At 44.4% G+C, this 20,413-nt stretch overlaps 1 protein-coding gene across 3 annotated transcripts in view; it reads right to left on the reverse strand.

Moving 5' to 3' along the window:
* The window catches only part of LOC119965339 (solute carrier family 22 member 5-like), a 216,447-nt gene that overhangs the window by 43,120 nt on the left and 152,914 nt on the right, over positions 1-20,413 (reverse strand). For all 3 annotated transcript variants that reach the window (XM_038795968.1, XM_038795967.1, XM_038795969.1), the window contains exons 6-7: positions 13,626-13,726; positions 10,069-10,283 (exon numbers count right to left, since the gene is read on the reverse strand). In XM_038795968.1, coding sequence (XP_038651896.1) covers positions 10,069-10,283; positions 13,626-13,726 — 316 coding nt within the window. The remainder of the gene's footprint in view (positions 1-10,068; positions 10,284-13,625; positions 13,727-20,413) is intronic.

A 20,413-nucleotide genomic window follows, 5' to 3' on the forward strand; every position in this document is an offset into this window, starting at 1 on the left:
GTGTCTTTGCATCTCTAACTTTTTCTAACTTTTCACCAGTTCACAAGTAGCCTATATTATTCAATTTCCAACTCTTCCCTTCACTTCCTTGACTTTCCTGCCTCCATTTCTGGAGGTAGGCTATCAATAAATATCCATCGTAAGCCTTTCAACTCCCAGAGCTACTTGCACCATAGTTCTTTCAACTGTAAACCCTCTGACGACTTCATTTTATATTCAATTCCTCCATCTCCGTTGCATCTTTTCCAATGATGCAACCTTTTACACCAGCATTTCAGAGCTCTCTTCTCTTTCCCTCAACTGAGGACCCACCCACGACAGTTGTCAGGGCCCTTGACTGTGCCCGTCACATTTCCCACATTCTGCTCTCAGTCACACCCTCCTTTTCAGAACTAAGGCAGAGTTATCCTGGTCCTCACCTATTACCCCACAGCCTCCGTATTCAACAGACCATTTCCTATCATTTCCACCAGCTTCAGGAATTCAGGACTGGCACGTTCAAGGGAGGAAGAAGGATATGTATGGCAAATTTCAGGAACCTTGGATAACTAGGGATATTGTGAGCCTAGTACAAATGAAAAAGGAAGCATTTGTAAGGGCTAGAAGGCTGGGAACAGATGAAGGCAGTGAGGGATATAAGGAAAGTAGGAAGGAACTTAAGAAAGGAGTCACGAGGGTTAAAAGGGGTTACGAAAAGTCATTGGCAAACAGGATTAGGGAAAATCCCAAGACTTTTGACACATATATAAAGAGCAAGAGGGTAGCCAGGGAAAGCGATGGCCCACTCAAGGAGGGAATCTATGTGTGGAACCAGAGGAAATAGGTGAGATACTGAATGAGTACTTTTCATCAGTATTCACCAAAGAGAAGGACTTGGTGGATGAGTCTGTGGAAGGGTGTGTAGATAGTCCGGGTCATATTGAGATCAAAAAGGAGGTGTTGGGTGTATTGAAAAAGACAGCTAAATCCCCAGGGCCTGATGGGATCTACCCCAGGATACTGAGGGAGGCCAAGGAGGAAATTGCTGGGGCCTTGCCAGAAATCTTTGTATCCTCATTGGCTACAGGCGAGGTCTTGGAGGACTGGAGAGTAGCTAATGTTGTTCCTTTGTTTAAGAACGGTAGGAAAGATAATCCAAGAAAGGCTGGTGAGCCTGATATCAGTGATAGGGAAATTATTGGAGAAGGTTCTTTGAGACAGGATTTACTCCCATTTGGAAGCAAATGGACGTATTAGTGAGAGGCAGCATGGTTTTGTGAACTAACTTGATCAAGTTTTTTGAGGAAGTGACGAAGGTGATTGATGAAGGTAGGACAGTGGATGTTGTCTACATGGACTTTAGTAAGGCCTTTGACAAGGTTCCTCATGGCATACTGGTACAGAAATCACATGGGATAAGAGGTTAGCTGGCAAGCTGGATGGATACAGAACTGGCTTGATCATAGAAGACAGAGGGTAGCAGTGGGTGCTTTTCTGAATGGAGGGCTAGTGGTGTTCCGCAGGGATGAGTGCTGGAATATTTGCTGTTTGTAATAGAGATATATATATATATATAAATGATTTGGAGGAAAATGTAATTGCTCCGATCAGTAAGTTTGCGGATGACACAAAGGTTGATGGAATTACGGATAGTGATGAGGACTGTCAGATGATACAGCAGGATATAGGTCGTTTGGAGACTTGGGTGGCGAGATGGCAGATGGAGTTTAATCTTGACAAATGTGAGGTGATTTTGAAAGGTCTAATACAAGTGGGAAATATACAGTAAATGGTAGAACCCTTAAGAGCATTCACAGGCAGAAGGATCTGGGTGTACAGGACCACGAGTGGCAACGCACGTGCAAAAGGTAGTCAAGAAGGCATACGGCATGCTTGCCTTCATCAGCTGGGGCAGTGAGTATAAAAATTGGCAAGTCATGCCAATGTGTAAAGGTGTAAAGAACCTTAGTTAGGCCAAACTTGGAATATAGTGTTCTATTCTGGTCGCCAAACTACCAGAAGGATGTGGAGGCTTTGAAGAGGGAACAGAAGAGGTTTACCAGGATGTTGCCTGGTATGGAGGGCATCAGTTATGAGGAGAGATTGGACAAACTTGGTTTGTTCTCACTGTTACAACAGAGGTTGAGGGGTGACCTCGTAGAAATTGAGAGTGACAGAGCTTGGTGACATCTGTGTACATGTGAAACCTGACCCATGTCTGTGGATGTGTTGATAAGGGGATGATGCAGATCATGATGAGGAAGGGACCAGGGATAAATCCGAGAGATTCTCAAGGGAAAGGTGTGGAGGTGGGAATAGAAGCCTTAGAATTCGTAGAATTACTCTGGCTATAATCAGTTAGACAAGACTGGAAAAAGTGAAGTGGATTATAATGGGTGAATATAAAAACACAGGAAGGAAAGGGTTAATTAGGTAACAGTATAAATTGATGGCAGTGTTGTTTGTACTTTGGTTTGCTATTAAATATATTGTAACTCTGAAGGCGGAGGCGGCAACGGTTATGTCACTCGCCTAGCAATCCAAGGTAATGCTCTAGGGACCCCGGTTTGAATTCAACGTTTAAATCCCACCATGGCAGATGGCAAAATTTGAATTCAATAAAGTCGAATAAAAAGGACTAATGATGACCAAGGAAACATTGTCGATTGTCGTGATTCACTGATATCCCTATAGGGAAGGAAATGAATCGTCCTTACCTGGCAACTCCAGATCCACACCAATGTGGTTGACTCTTAACTGCACTCTTAAATGGCCTAACAAGCTATGAAGTTCATGGGCAATTAGGGATGGGTAACAAATGCTGGCCCAGCCAGCGATGCCCACATCCTGTGAATGAATAAGCAAAAAAGCTGTGTGATAATTGGCTCACAAATAGCTGTCAAAATAACTGAGGAGCTATTTTTCAGGGTGAAAACCGCTGCAACTTCAGGCGATGACAGATACTTGATTAAACACAGAAATAAAAATTTGCTGTTGGAGATACAGCACAGAAAAATAACATCTCTCTGCTCCCATTCCCATTCAAATGCATTGAGTGTTTTACTTTCCCTTTCTCTGAATCATAGCTTTCTGTATGCTCTTTATTTCCCTTTCTGTGCCTAATTTGACACGGAATTCATCGTTCTGCATTACACATCCTTATTCACCTTTCTCTAATAATTTCAGGATCCTTCAATCTGATTGGTTAAGGAGATACACTGTTCACTATGGCCCAGTTACCATGTAGCAGGCATTGCACCAATTCAACCTTCCACTTACAGCAACTTGTATGCAAAAAATCATGGAGAATAAACAGGCAAGGGAGGATCTAATAGCAGGCACTGTTTGGTGCTGAATTACAGAAGATATGGACAAAAATGTAGCTTTACATCATAGTATTTTGCAATAGCTGATAAATGTTTTGAACAAATTCCTGTAAGAAATTAGCTTGCAGAGCACTTTTCCAGGAGACACATCCGGAGTGAGACTCATACAGAGTGGGAGATTGAAACTTGGTAATTTGGTGCAGTGAGGTAATTCGGTGCAGAGTGTGAGGAGGTGCTTTTTAACCCTGGTAAGTGACTGGTAAGTAGTCTCTCTTTTTCTTTTCATTGTCTAATTTATTTATTTTTATTTTGAAATTCTAGTTGTTTAAGTTTACCAAGGGTTTAAGACATGGCAGGAGATCCCAGACCCGTGTCATGCCCCTCGTGTGCGATGTGGGAGCTCAGGGACACGTCCACTGTCCCTGGCTCCTTCACGTGCAAGAAGTGTGTTCAGTTGCAGCTCTTGTTAGACCGCTTGACGGCTCTGGAGCTGCGGATGGACTCACTTTGGAGCATCCGCGATGCTGAGGAGGTCGTGGATAGCACGTTTAGTGAGTTGGTCACACCGCAGGTGAAGGTTACTGAGGGAGATAGAAAATGGGTGACCAAAAGAAAGAGCAAGAGTAGGAAGGCAGTGCAGGTGTCCCCTGCGGTCATCTCCCTGCAAAACAGATATACCGCTTTGGATACTGTTGAGGGAGATGGCTCACCAGGGGAAGGCAGCAGCAGCCAGGTTCATGGCACCGTGGCTGGCTCTGCTGCACAGCAGGGCAGGAAGAAAAATGGCAGGGCTATAGTGATAGGGGACTCGATCGTAAGGGGAATAGACAGGCGGTTCTGTGGACGCAATCGAGACTCCAGGATGGTATGTTGCCTCCCTGGTGCAAGAGTCAAGGATGTCTCGGAGCGGCTGCAGGACATTCTGGGGGGGGGGGGAGGGTGAACAGCCAGCTGTCGTGGTGCACATAGGCACCAACGATATAGGTAAAAAACGGGATGAGGTCCTACAAGCGGAATTCAGGGAGTTATGAGTTAAACTAAAAAGTAGGACCTCAAAGGTAGTAATCTCAGGATTGCTACCAGTGCCACGAGCTAGTCAGAGTAGGAATGTCAGGATAGATAGGATGAATGCGTGGCTCGAGAGATGGTGCAAGAGGGAGGGATTCAAATTCCTGGGGCATTGGGACCGGTTCTGGGGGAGGTGGGACCAGTACAAACCGGACGGTCTGCACTTGGGCAGGACTGGAACCGATGTCCTAGGGGGGGTGTTTTCTAGAGCTGTTGGGGAGGGTTTAAACTAATGTGGCAGGAAGATGGGAACCAATGCTGGAAGTTGGAAGGTAGTAAAACAGGGACAGAAACAAAAGGAAGTAAGGGGAAAAGTGCAAGGCAGAGAAGACATAGTCAGAAATCCATAAGGGCGACAGTACAAGGTACAGTGACTGAGGGGAGCACAGTGAATAGGCCCAGTAATAACAAAAGAAATAAAACTGGAGATGTTAAGATTCAAAACAGAGGTAAAAAAACCAACATAAGTGTACTTTACCTGAATGCGCGTAGTATTCGGAATAAAGTAAATGAGTTGGTGGCACAAATCATCGTAAATGACTATGATTTAGTGGCCATTACTGAAACATGGTTAAAGGATGGTCACGACTGGGAGTTAAATATCCGAGGGTATCAAACTATTCGGAAGGACAGAGTGGATGGTAAGGGAGGTGGTGTTGCTCTGTTATTTAAGGATGACATCCGGGCAATAGTAAGGGATGACATCGGTGCTATGGAGGATAAGGTTGAATCCATTTGGGTGGAAATCAGGAATAATAAGGCGAAAAAGTCACTGATAGGAGTAGTCTATCGGCCACCAAATAGTAACGAGATGGTGGGGCAGGCAATAAACAAAGAAATAACTGATGCATGTAGAAATGGTACAGCAGTTATCATGGGGGATTTTAATCTACATGTCGATTGGTTTAACCAGGTCGGTCAAGGCAACCGTGAGGAGGAGTTTATAGAATGTATCCGCGATAGTTTCCTAGAACAGTATGTAATGGAACCTACGAGGGAACAAGCGGTCCTAGATCTTGTCCTGTGTAATGAGACAGGATTGATTCATGATCTCATAGTTAGGGATCCTCTCGGAAGGAGCGATCACAATATGGTGGAATTTAAAATACAGATGGAGGGTGAGAAAGTAAAATCAAATACTAGTGTTTTGTGTTTAAACAAAGGAGATTACAAGGGGATGAGAGAAGAACTAGCTAAGGTAGACTGGGAGCTAAGACTTTATGGTGGAACAGTTGAGGAACAGTGGAGAACCTTCCAAGCGATTTTTCACAGTGCTCAGCAAAGGTTTATACCAACAAAAAGGAAGGACGGAAGAAAGAGGGAAAATCGACCGTGGATATCTAAGGAAATAAGGGAGAGAATCAAATTGAAGGAAAAAGCATATAAAGTGGCAAAGATTGCTGGGAGATTAGAGGACTGGGAAATCTTTAGAGGGCAACAGAAAGCTACTAAAAAAGCTATAAAGAAGAGTAAGATAGAGTATGAGAGTAAACTTGCTCAGAATATAAAAACAGACAGTAAAAGTTTTTACAAATATATAAGACAAAAAAGAGTGGCTAAGGTAAATATTGGTCCTTTAGAGGATGAGAAGGGAGTTTTAATAATGGGAAATGAGGAAATGGCTGAGGAACTGAACAGGTTTTTTGGGTCGGTCTTCACAGTGGAAGACACAAATAACATGCCAGCGACTGATAGAAATGAGGCTATGACAGGTGAGGACCTTGAGAGGATTGTTATCACTAAGGAGGGAGTGATGGGCAAGCTAATGGGGCTAAAGGTAGACAAGTCTCCTGGCCCTGATGGAATGCATCCCAGAGTGCTAAAAGAGATGGCTAGGGAAATTGCAGATGCACTAGTGATAATTTACCGAAATTCACTAGACTCTGGGGTGGTCCCGGTGGATTGGAAATTAGCAAACATGACGCCACTGTTTAAAAAAGGAGGTAGGCAGAAAGCAGGAAATTATAGGCCAGTGAGTTTAACTTCGGTAATAGGGAAGATGCTGGAATCTATCATCAAGGAAGAAATTGCGAGGCATCTGGATAGAAATTGTCCCATTGGGCAGACGCAGCATGGGTTCGTAAAAGGCAGGTCATGCCTAACTAATTTAGTGGAATTTTTTGAGGACATTACCAGTGCAGTAGATAACGGGGAGCCAATGGATGTGGTATATCTGGATTTCCAGAAAGCCTTTGACAAGGTGCCACACAAAAGGTTGCTGCATAAGATAAAGATGCATGGCATTAAGGGTAAAGTAGTAGCATGGATAGAGGATTGGTTAATTAATAGAAAGCAAAGAGTTGGGATAAATGGGTGTTTCTCTGGTTGGCAATCAGTAGCTAGTGGTGTCCCTCAGGGATCCGTGTTGGGCCCACAATTGTTCACAATTTACATTGATGATTTGGAGTTGGGGACCAAGGGCAATGTGTCCAAGTTTGCAGATGACACTAAGATGAGTGGTAAAGCGAAAAGTGCAGAGGATACTGTAAGTCTGCAGAGGGATTTGGATAGGTTAAGTGAATGGGCTCGGGTCTGGCAGATGGAATACAATGTTGACAAATGTGAGGTTATCCATTTTGGTAGGAATAACAGCAAACGGGATTATTATTTAAACGATAAAATATTAAAGCATGCCGCTGTTCAGAGAGACTTGGGTGTGCTAGTGCATGAGTCACAGAAGGTTGGTTTACAAGTGCAACAGGTGATTAAGAAGGCAAATGGAATTTTGTCCTTCATTGCTAGAGGGATGGAGTTTAAGACTGGGGAGGTTATGTTGCAATTGTATAAGGTGTTAGTGCGGCCACACCTGGAGTATTGTGTTCAGTTTTGGTCTCCTTACTTGAGAAAGGACGTACTGGCGCTGGAGGGTGTGCAGAGGAGATTCACTAGGTTAATCCCAGAGCTGAAGGGGTTGGATTATGAGGAGAGGTTGAGTAGACTGGGACTGTACTCGTTGGAATTTAGAAGGATGAGGGGGGATCTTATAGAAACATTTAAAATTGTGAAGGGAATAGATAGGATAGATGCGGGCAGGTTGTTTCCACTGGCGGGTGACAGCAGAACTAGGGGGCATAGCCTCAAAATAAGGGGAAGTAGATTTAGGACTGAGTTTAGGAGGAACTTCTTCACCCAAAGGGTTGTGAATCTATGGAATTCCTTGCCCAGTGAAGCAGTTGAGGCTCCTTCATTACATGTTTTTAAGGTAAAGATAGATAGTTTTTTGAAGAATAAAGGGATTAAGGGTTATGGTGTTCGGGCCGGAAAGTGGAGCTGAGTCCACAAAAGATCAGCCATGATCTAATTGAATGGCGGAGCAGGCTCGAGGGGCCAGATGGCCTACTCCTGCTCCTAGTTCTTATGTTCTTATGTTCTAGAAGTAAGGTAGTGTGGAAATATCCATGCAAATGTTGAAAGGAAAACAGAAAGTGGCACAGATGCTTAGCAGACATGGCAACATCTACAGAGGGGCGAAGAGAGTTCATAGTTCAGGCTGATAACCTATCACTGGAATTTGAAAGTGTTGAGGTGTGCGAGTGTGATGGCTATAATTCAGTATATTCTTTCCCTCTCTGAAAGCTAATATGTTAAATGTACTTGTAGTTTTCCATTGCTGATTACGAGGTCATCACCATTGATTTGTATAGACAAGTGTAATAAAACTCACGGAAAAGCTGGGAAATTAAAGGGGAGTTACAACAGAGTTGGCACAATGATAGGAACAATAAAGACAAACAGTCTACATCTAGGGAGCTACAAAAAATCCTCCTAAAAACAAACCACCACTCTTGGTGTCAACTCCTGGAATGTACATAATCTTTGTATTATGTTAGTAAATGTATCCATAGAACAAAGTGTAGCATTCAGAGGCTGGGAATTCTGTGGAGACTAACTCACTTCCTGACTTCCCAAAGTCTGTGAACCATCTAATAGGCACAAACCGGGAATGCGATAGAATACTCTCCATTTTAGCACAGTGGCTATTACTGTTGCTTCACAGCACCAGGTTCCCAGGTTCGATTCCCGGCTTGGGCCACTGTGCAATTGCGGTGGCTGCATGTTCTCCCCGTGTCTGCGTGAGTTTCCTCTGGGTGCTCCAATTTCTTCCCACAAGTCCCGAAAGGTGTGCTGTTAGGTAATTTGGACATTCTGAATTCACCCTCCGTATACCCGAACAGGCACCGGAATGTGGCGACTAGGGACTTTTCACAGTAACTTCATTGCAGTGTTAATATAAGCCTACTTTTGACAAGAAGGATTATTTTTTTAAAAATACTTTCCTGGATGCATGCAGCTCCAACAACACTCAAGAAATGGAACACCATTCAAGATGAAGCAGCTAACTTTATTGCCACCCCACCACCACCTTCAATATTCACTCCCTCCACCACCAATAGACAGTGACAGCAGAGTGCACCATCTACAAGATGCACTGTAGCAACACACCAAGGCAACTTTGCCAGCACCTTCCAACCCCATGATTTCTACCACCCAGAACAGCAAGGGCAGCAGATGCATGGGAACGTCACCACCTGCAGGTTGCCCTCCAGGTCACACATCATCCTGACTTGGAAATATATTGCCATCCCTTCACTGTTGCTGGATCGAAATCCTGGAACAAATATATTGCTGTTCCTTCACTGTTGCTGGGTCAAAATCCCGGAACTCCCTCCCTGATAGCAATGTGCATGTACTGACATCATAAGGACAGCAGCGGTTCAAGGAAGTGCTCACTACTGCCTTCTAGGTATAGGCAATAAATACTGCCCTACACATCGGTACACATGTCCAATTAAACAGTAAATGAAACTTCTCTTATCTTTTCTTACTGTTCATTTCATGATACTTCCATGACTCCTTGTAGTTGAGTTCCCACTTAAAATTAAATGGTTCGGTTTTGACTTATTGTTGGGAAATTAACAGTCAAGTTCATTGGGGAAACGGGAAAAACAGATGTTCGTGAAGAAACAAACTTGTTTTATTATTTTATGACGGAACTCCTTTAAGTTGAGCTGAAGCGGTCTTAATCGCCAAATACGATTAGGTGTTTGTATTTAAATCAGTTTGAAGGAGTGGTTAAAACAGTATGAACTTAGGATGACACTGTTTAAACAAACCATGCATGCTTTAATGGGGAAACCTTTATTCTCTGATATTAAGATAAGAATCATCATAGAATCATAGAATCCCAACAGTACAGAAGGAGTCTGCATCGAGTCTGCACCAACCCATTGAAAGAGTACCCCTCCTCAGCCCCCTCCCTGCCCTATCCCTGCAACCCGTACCATACTTAACCTTTGGACACTCAGGGACAATTTATCATGGCCAATCCACCTAACCTGCAAATCTTTGGACAGCAGGAGGAAACCAGAGCACTCGGAGGAATCCCACGCAGACACGGGGAGAACGTGCAAACTCCACACAGTCACCCAAGGCCGGAATCAAACCTTGATCCCTGGCGCTGGAAGATAGCAGTGCTAACTACTGTACCACCAGATGCCACAAGTGGTCTTACTTATTGATCAGTGAAACTGATCTTAGCTGTGTTATAAGGATGAGGTGTTGAGTCTTAATAGTTTGTGGAAGTGTGTGCTGGAATGCTGAAATCTAATAAGGGAATTTTATCATAAAATGCTGCTTTAAAACATTTAACAAAAGCCAGGTTGAGACAATTTTAGCTACATTGTAAAAAAATTACTTGAAGGTATGAGCTGGATGAACAGAAGGACAACTCCACCGAGAAAAAATGAGCCTGAAAGGCTGAACCTGCGAGAAAATCTCTGAAGAAAAAGCCAAGATGCAATGTAGGCCGGAACTTCGATGACAGCCGAGAAGAAGCAGTTCAAATATGCATCACCATGGAGATTGGGTGTGCTCAAAGACAGGCCAAAATATCCAATTGCCAAAATCATCCTGCAAAAAAAAAGGAAACATCTATTTGTAAAAACAATTTTAAAAAACTTTCCTCTCTTATTCCATATTTTACATTTTGGTTTTAATCGGATTTTGTTTCTCATTCATATGTTTCACGTATTATGTTTTTACCAAGGTCGGAGGCAGCAGACCCGTTCAACATACACTTTACACGGTACACTTTACACGGTAAACAGGAACATTGCCTGAGTACCCTGCTAATTTTAGAACCCACCTGGATTCTCCTCTGAGAAACAGCAACATTGGAATTTAATTGGAAATTCAAATGCTGAATACAATATCTGTATGTATGATTCCATTCTGATTTCTAACATTCTAAAGGGGTGGCACAGCATGCTGGCTCTCTCTTGTTTATCCAGCTGAGACTGAGTGAATTCCTTATCTCATTCCCTCAGCGCAAAAGATATATTTTTAACTATCACTTCAAATTATTGAAGTATTTCCACCAGTTCACATGCATAATACAATCTGACTTGGGGCGATCTGGCCCCGGGGAGTGCCCCCATGGTGGTCTGGCCCGAGATCGGGGCCCACCGATCGGCGGGCGGGCCTGTGCTGTGGGGGCACTCTTTTTCTTCAGCGTTCGCCATAGCCTTCACAATCTGTTGGAGGAAGAAGAAGACGTCCGAGACCTTGCTACATTCTTTTGACTCCACTGCCAATGATTGTGAAGCCTTTGTTGTCTCTTTTGAGCATAATCATTCCTTTATTGAAGAAGGTAATAAAGAGGTGAATTTGTTTACTTGTTTCACTGCGTCTACCGATGGCATGTATCAGCAACTGCAAGCAGTCAGCAGAAAGTTATCCAATGAGAATGAAACGCACAAATCCAAATTGGATCAAACCAGTGCTGAAAGTTCAGAGCATATTAACTTGTACAAATGTAAGCTGGAGCCCACACTTGGATCTTATCAGCAAATCATGGATGCACTCAAGATTTCCTTTTAGTAAAGAAGCAGAGGCCCAAACTACAGAATGTTAAAGATACAGAGTACCTTGGAAAAGCAGTAAATGGAGCTTAATTGGAGAAGTCTTACCACCTAAAAGAGAATTTTGAATGAAAATCCCAACTATTAGCCGTCACATGCACAGCACGATCAAGCCACAGAGGACGATTCACATATTAGGCAAGGTGTAACAAACATATGTGGAGATACGGCCATACAGGAGTGTAAAGACACTATACCACAGCAAAGGAAATGGTCACAGCATGAGATGGCAGAGTTGGCTACAGAGCAAATATCTGGAGAAGTATTGCTACTAGCTGTCTTTCCTATTACTACTGACACTCTTGTAGTAACAGTCCCTGATACGGATGTTGACCTCACAAGCAAGAGTACTTACTATTCAGGAAATTGCCATAGATCCCAATTCAGAAGTTTATTCCATTGTTGATGACGGTTAGATCATAAATTCTCCTGCTAACTCTGAGATCCCATTGTCTGCAGCAGAACTGGTGCTGAAGCATGGAAATTTTTGTTATTTGTTCATGGGACGTGAGCATCGCAGGCTGTGCCAGCATTTATTACCCATCCCAAATTGCTCGAGGGGTAGTTAAGAGTCAACCAAATTGCTGTGGGTCTGGAATCACATATAGGCCACACCAGGGTGGCAGATTTCCTTCCCTAAAGGACATTATTGAACCAGATGGGTTTTTACGACAATCGGCAACGGTTTCATCGTCATCACTAGACTTTTAATTCCAAATTTCTATTGAATTCAAATTTCATCAAATGCATGGTGGGATTTGAACCTGGGACCCCAGAGCAGTACTCTGGGTCTCTGGAATACTAGTCCAGTGACAATACCATTATGCCACTGCCTCCCCTAAATGATATCACTACCGACCTTAAATGCCGCAGAGAAGTCCTCTTTTCCTCGTATCTTGCTGTATTTTCAAGTTGGTCTTCATTTTCTCTATCTACCTGATTCATTCATGACTCAATGTGCAATACAGAAGAAGATACAAGAGAGAATTTCAGTCTATTGTCTTCCTTTTTGAGGGTTTGTCATTGTTTAAATCGTGGAGGGTTCTCTCCTGAGTCAGTTTTTACAAATTGGTTTTCACTGCTGTTACAATTAGTTCAATGTAAGGGTCACAGCCCAGGAACCAGCTGTCACGAAAAGCAGATCCCACTCCACCAATGTGTTTGCCTTCCAAGGAGGAGATAAGGGAAAACACTAGGGGCTTTTCACAGTAACTTCATTTGAATCCTACTTGTGACAATAAGCGATTTTCATTTCATTTCATATGTCCGTCAAGAGAGTTGAGAACACTGTGGGGGATTGAAGCCTTTGGCCAAAGTGACTTGGAGATGGGGAGAGCAAGATCAGAGTTTGATAAAAACTTGAAACAGAATATGAGGTGGGAATGTTGGGTAACTAGTTTAGCCAAAAAGCCAACAGTTTTGAGCTGATAATTTGGATTAGAGGTAAAGGGTTATGTTAATTACGCAATGATGTCAACCATGATGTAAGTATGACATCAGAGGCAGATGGCCAACAGGCTCCATGGGGGAAAAACTGCAGAACACTGTTTACAGAGAATAATGTAATTGGATGTAAATAGTATAAATAAACAGTTTTAAGAAAAAGTAAATATTGACCATCTCCAAACCACTCAGAGTAAGAGAAACCTCATTGATCCAGAAGATAATACATGTGAAGGGAAACACGCCAAACCAGTACCCCTATTCTGTGCCTCTCTTTATATTACACTGCAACACTTAATATAACTTTGCATATTTCTGCATTGTTATAAACTCAAAACTTACAATATGAATGAAGGAAAAAAAAAAATTTTCATAAAGGGGAGACTATTGAGAACCTCACCAATAGCAGCACCTTCCAAACCCACAACCTCTACCATCTAGAAGGACATGGCAACACCGCCACCTGGAAATTTCCTTCCAAGCCACACACCATCCAGGCTGCAGCAGTTCAAGCAGGCATCGCATCACTACTTTCTCAAGGGCAACCAGAAATGGACAATAAATGTTGGTCTAGCCAGCAACACTCAGGTCCCATGTAAGAATTTTTAAAATACTGATTTAAGACGTTTGTCAAAAAAAGGAGGCAAGTGAGGAAAAGCTTTAGTTTAAGATTTGTGGTTAGGATATGGAATGCACTGATTGATAAGCACAGCGGATATAAATTCAATGCATTGTTTAAATGTGAACTGAATTAATACTCGAAGAAGAAAAAGTTACAAGGGTATAGTGGGAGATGAAGGGGACTAACTGCATTAGAGCTAGTGCAGACTTGATCGCCAAATACATTCTTTCAATGCTGTAATATTCTATGATTCAATTAAATACTCACCACACGAGAAGGACAATGATCGTAATGACTCGGATATTATTGGTCTTAATCAAGTGAAAAATTGCATATGATTTTTTATTTTCAGCCATCATACCTTCGAGCTGAAAGGAAAACAAACCATGATTGAAACATATTTGTATTAATATCTCTGACTATCGTTGATTGTCATACAAACACATCTGGCTCGCTTCAGGGAAGAAAATCTGCCGTCCATACCTGGCCTGGTCTGGCCATGAGTCTGCAGCCACACAGCAATATGGATGACTGGTCTCTGGAATAGTGTGGCAACCCATTCAGTTCAAGGGCAATTAGGGATGGGCTACAACTGCTGGCCTCGCCAACGACACACATATCCCATGAAAGAATGAACAAAGTGGTTGGGATATTTGCTTGCCTTTTGTTTTTCAAAACCCAGATGAAGCTATAGAAATGGCTATGCAAAAACAAATGCACCAACTGGTGCGAGACTGAGATATACAAGTAAGGAGAGTCTAATGATTTTAAATTGAGCAAGGTGACTCACCTAAGTGGATGAGAGCTCAGATATCCCTTGTTCATATGAGAGTATGTAAACAGCAATAGAAATAGTAGTATCTAGCAACTCTCATCATATTCATTGATTTAAAAAAAATTCTTATAATCAATGTAGGAATTTCGCAGTGGGTAGGATTATCCGGTCCAGCGCCGCCACAGTCCGGGGGGGGGGGAGCTGTTCCGTGAGCAGGGGGGGGGGGGGCTTTGGCGGGAGCTGGGGGCACTAGTGGGGGGGTGGTCCGGGAGTGGCGAGGGGGGGGGGGGGGGGGTTTACAGGGGGCACTATCTAGCAGGCCGGGTCCTTGTGCGGCCGGCGCCATGCTGCGCGGCTCAGCCGCTGCAGGTCGTCGCCATGCGCATGGGCGGCCACGGACCCGCCAATTCTCCGGCCATATTGGCAGTAAACCGGATTTATGCTGCGTGACTGCTAGCCTCCCACCAGATGGAGAATTGGTGCAGCTTTTGCGCTGTTTCTTCTGGCGTAAAACTCCACTGTTCCCATGCCGGCGTCAGCACTTAGTCTTCAAATCGGAAAACCAGCCCATTTTATTCTCGGTGTTTGGTGGGAAGGGTTAAAAGCCTGGGATAGTAGTGTTTATAAAGAATCCTCGGGTGAAAGATTTTGGGAGCCAGGGGTGCAATTAAAGCAACGTAAAAAGCTTGCGTTAATTGAATGTTTGGATTAAGAGAATTCCGTGTGAAGTTAATTATAGTTCAGCTTGGAAAGATGAAGTATACTGGGAGGAGTCAAGGTACAAAGCATTTTGAAGTGGTGTTTGTTGAGTACAGGTGGGAGATTGGATTGGATTGAATTGGATTGGATTTGTTTATTGTCACGTGTACTGAGGTACAGTGAAAAGTATTTTTCTGCGAGCAGCTCAGACAGATGTGAGCAGATGTCAAGCATCGCAGTTCAATTAAAAGATTCTGACAGAATTAGGGTCTTTTTGTTAAAGCAGTGGCACAGGCACAAAATCTCTCCTTTTCAAAGCAGAATATACAGACATCCCTGCAAAACAGGTATTCTTGAGTACTAACTGTAGTTAACAGTGGATTAAGAGCTGAGATGGCTTTCTTTGTTTTTTGAGTGGGAATAAAGATAGCAGTTCAGGGTTACTGTATTAATTAGCATTGTTTAAGGGTAATTGTAAGCTATTTTCTGATGTAATGTTAAGATAAGTTAATACTGTGTTGGTTTGTTTTAATATACAATGGGCGGGTTTTTCCATCCTGCCGCACCAGAGCTCTGGAGCAGCACGCCGTCGGGATTCTCCGTTTTGCCGGCTGGTCAATGATGTTTCCCATTGTGGGGCAGCCGCACGCCGTCAGGAAACCCCCGGGCTTCCGGCAAAATGGAGAATCCCGACGGTGGAGAATTCAGCCCCGTATCTCTATTGCTTTCTGGAGCAAGGTATCCTTTGTCTTACAAAATTAAAATAAAATATTGGGGTTTCTGTACAATATCCTAGTCAGTGTTGGGGGTCTGGTCTGGGATCGGAACAAATATGATGAATAAAACTGTATGTAAATAATTTTAACTCCTGACAATAGTGTACAATGGGCGATATCAAGTTAGACACCTATTACACACCAGGCCTGATTTTCCTGTCTGTTAACTTCAAAGGTGAGGAAAGAGAAAAGTGAATAACAGACACAAAAGTTAAAATTACACACACGACATTTCAAATAAAAATTTGAATTAACCTAATGTTAGTTCAATCTACCATTGGAGAGATTATTAGAGTACACAAGCATAACATGAAGAGATCCAGGGCTGAATGCTCTGCGACGGCAGAAATGGAAATAGTGATCGGGCTGAGAATTGCAGGTAATTCAAAAATAGAGGTTTTCACCTGCCGCTGATTCCAACGCCACACTCTGGTCCCTCATTGATGCAAAATCGAACTTTGCACCCCGCAGCGGCAGGTCCTTGCAAAATCATAATTTGTCTGGATTTAAATATCATCAGAGAATTGGACACTTCATGCTCCACCCATCCACGATGCTACACCACTCTTAGGCAGAAGCTACATGGGTGCTAATTGGTGCAAGTATTGAAAGTGAGGCCTGGGAACCATGGCTGTTGAGGGGGAGCAAGTAGGTGAAAAAACTCTAAAAAAACTCTCCAAAATTGTCAGGTGGCTGCTCAGGCCAGAGAGAGCAGTGGGCAACGACTTGGTGCCAAGTCCATGGACTCGAGTGTCCCCCTCAGGATCGGGTGGCCTGGCTCAGACTGTTATTGTAGCAGTATGTGTTTTAAATGGACCCCTTTGTTACTACTTATAGGGCCCTGGCTGTTTACTCTGATGACTGCTCACAATGTCCAGTAATGGTTCAGAGAGTATCTGATCATCTGGGAGTGCATCCACATCGCTCCTCAGTTTGAGAGACACTCAAACTCCAGCTGACCCAACAACGGGATGGGCATGGCCAAGCTCAATCAGCGGCTCACCAGGTGTTGGCACTCCACAGTTCACTCATCAGAAACGCAGCCCCACTGCAGGGGAAGCAAGGGCAGAGGCCTCACCAGTGACATTATCAGCCAGCCAACCCCTCAGGATCACCAACCATTTCAAAGCACTGTCTGCCCACAGCGCCCCCTGCTCCCATCCATCCTGCCCACGGTCAGGTTGTCACAACTTGTGTGTGACACCCAGGATCCACATCACACTGCAGCTCGCCTTCCAGCAGTCACAGAGGCCGGGATTCTCCGTGCCTCCGGGCCGCAATCGCGATTCTCCACGAACGACTGGCCGAATTCCCTCTGGCGTGGTTCATGTATGGTTCCACCCGACGGGAGCTCGGACGGAGATGCAGGGCTCCTCATCAGCAACCGGAGCTGCGTGGAGCACTCCGGGGCCCTGCATGCCCCCTTTAAAACGGAGAATCACCCCGGACTTTCTAGAAAAAGGTCCGGAGTGATTCGCGCCCGTTTTCTCGCGGGCGTGGGGACATAGCCCCACTATTGGAGAATCCTGCCCATAGTTTCCTCACTCACCCCCATCTGTAGGAACTGTCCACACACAAGCCTCTGAGCATGGAGGCGATTGGTGGCACACGGTGACCTTCTTTACCGGACAATCAAGTGCCACTCTGTTAGTGGGATAACACATGGGCCTCTCAGTGATGAAACCGGCTGTATAATCCACTGGAGGAAACAGAACAAGGGTAACAGAGCCTATCGCTTACACGGGATGTGGCAGCCACTGGTACTGTTGTTGACAGTAATGGGTGGTGAGGATAGAGGCTCCCCACATCACAGGCCCGGTGCCACTTGTTGATGGGGACAGGGGTGCAGTGTGGTCGACAACACATCAAGGGGCTGGGTGAGGGGTGGGGTGTGGTTGGGGGGGACATGATGAGGTGGTGCAACAGTGCAACTCAGGGTGACTATATAACCAAGGGAATCCTCAATGTACTAATATTTCTTCTACTCCTCCCCCCCGCAGAGAATGAATTTCGGAGCACAGCCAGTTATGCTTGCTATCTACCTGGCCGCAGCTGCCTTGCAGATGCATGGAGGCTGGGGGAGCAGCGCCAGCTCATGTAGGTCCCTGCACAAGATGAATCTTGAGTGGTGTGGAATATTCGCAAATCCATTAGTTCTGCCATTACAAGCCTTTTCCAACACATCAATTCCTTGGGCTACAACATCTTACAAGTGCACCCATCTCTTTCAGTTAAAGGACATGCACACATCTTACAAGTGCACCCATCTCTTTCAGTTAAAGGACATGCACACATCTGACACTGCGCCCCCCCCCCTCATCTTTTAATACGTCTTTTCATCCTATTGCACATTTTGTATTTGTCTTTTCTTGGGGTGCATGGCTTGTGCTATGTCCTGAGAAGCATTTGGCTGGTTTTCTTGCAAGAAAGTGCTGTGACAAAATGCTAAAATAATTGTTTTCTCGTGGCAGCTGGAGTGGAATGGGTGGGGCCCTGTTTTCAATGGCGCAGCTGTTACTTAGCGGGCTCCTGCCTTGCCGATGCTGTGTGCATCAGACGATGGCTGCCAACGGAAATGTTGTTCTGGACGAATGCCTTAGTTCTGAGGTGTATGTGATCAGGGCGCACTTCCATGAATTGCGGGACATTTTATGGAGGCGTTGGAGGCACACACTGAGATTCTTGCACTTGACAGCACTTTCCTTGGTGAAGGCCCATCTTTGTATTGTTGAGTTCCTGCTCTGTGACTTGCCGTCCATCCTGCTGGGTTTGGGAGAAGGATAGGAGGACCGAGGGGCACACCACTGAGCCTGGTCCCTGGTGAGAGGTGGTGGAAGAGTTCCCGAGTCAGTTCAAAGATTGGCTGCCATGTTTTGGCAATCTCAATTTGGAGACAGGGCGTTTCGAAGGAAGCACATTGTATCCTGTCTTCATGGCCAGGGGTTGTTTTGGTACTGTACTGTCCTATTTCTGATGCTCATTGTGAGGCATTGGAGGTAGCCAAGTGTTGAATCATCCCCCCCGGCCAGGGCCGAGACTGTGGACCGCCTGTTTTTTGATGAGTCGGCACGGTGGAAGTAATAGTGCCCCGTGCTTTGATCATTGGAATCCTTGAAAAATCCTGAAGAGTACTCGTTGACCCTGTTTTATCCTTAGCAATTACTTTCTTTGTATGCCCAGGAAGATGTCTTTACCCTGAACACTGCCCTGCAGCTCAGTTGTTATCCTGGACATTGCTCCTCATTGATCATGTTGTTTGCTTGATGCTGTCTTTTTACCAACATTGGCGTGTGTATTTTGGGTGTGATTGTCTTTACAGTTGGTTAACCTGATTTAACAAATTCATGATTAGTCAAATTTGGAAAATGGGATTTGTGCATAGTTTTAATCCTAAATTTGCTGATGACACAACGTTGGGTGACATTGTAGACAATGTAGATGATAACGTAAAATTACAAAGGGATATTGATAGACTAAGTGAATTAGCAAAACTGTGGCAGATGGATTTCAATGTAAGCAAGCACAAGGTTATCCATTTTGGACCAAAAAAGGATAAATCAGGCTAGTTTCAGATGATCCATGCTTCGGGGGGGGGTGCTCTTGGGGTTGGAGGAGGAGGACCAATCTTCCCTCCCAGGATGTTTAATTGATGGTTCATCTTCCTCAGGATTGGGGTCCCCTCCTGGCTAGGGCTGGAGTGTTATCGTTTCTTTTCTTGTGTTAGTGGGAGTAATGCCTTGCACTGGGTGGATGGAAACATATAAAATAGGAGGAGGAGGAGGCTATTCAGCCATTCAAGCCTGCTCTGCCAATCATTAGGATCATAGCTGATCCTCCAACTCAATAGCCTGATCCCGCCCTCCCCCCATATCCGTTGATCCCCTTTGCTCCAAGGGCTATATCTGACTGCTTCTTGAAAACATATAATGTTTTGGCCTCAACTACTTCCTGTGGTAACGAATTCCACAGGTTCACCACTCTCTGGGTGAAGCAATTTCTCATCATCTCAGTCCTAAATGGTCTACCCCGTATCCTCAGACTGTGATCCTTGGTTCTGAACATCCCACCATCGTGAACATCCTTCTTGCATCTACCCTGTCAAGTCCTGTTAAATTTTATAGGTTTCTATGAGTTCCCCTCATTCTTCTGAACTCCAGCAAATACATTCCTAACTGACTCAATCTCTACACATAATAATAATTATAATTGCTTATTGTCACAAGTAGGCTTCAATGAAGTTACCGTGAAAAGCCCCTAGTCACCACATTCCGGCGCCTGTTCGGGGAGGCCGGTACAGGAATTGAACCCGCGCTGCTGGCCTCGTTCTGCATTACAAGCCAACTGTTTAGCCCACTGTGCTAAACCACCCCCCTGGTCACACGTCAATCGTGCCAACCCAGGAATCAGTCTGGTAAACATTTGCTGTATTCCCTCTCTGGCAAGAACATCCTTCCTCAGAAAAGGAGACCAAAACAGCACACAATATTCCAGGTGTGACCTCACCAAGGCCCTGGATAATTGCAGCAAACCATCCCTGTTCCTGTACTCGAATCCTCTCGCAATGAAGGCCAGCATATTATTTGCCTTCTTTAACATCAGCTGTACCTGCATGCTTACCATGAATGTCTGACGTACGAGGACACTCAGGTCTCATAGCACATTCCCCTCTCCTAATTGATGGCCATTCTGATAATGGTCTGCCTTCCTGTTTTTGCTATCAAAGTAGATGATCTCACATTTATCCAAATTGTACTGTATCTGCCATTGGTTTGCCCACTCACTCAACTTGTCCAAATCACACTGAA

Source organism: Scyliorhinus canicula, chromosome 4, assembly GCF_902713615.1.
Source record: "Scyliorhinus canicula chromosome 4, sScyCan1.1, whole genome shotgun sequence".
Taxonomy (NCBI): domain Eukaryota; kingdom Metazoa; phylum Chordata; class Chondrichthyes; order Carcharhiniformes; family Scyliorhinidae; genus Scyliorhinus; species Scyliorhinus canicula.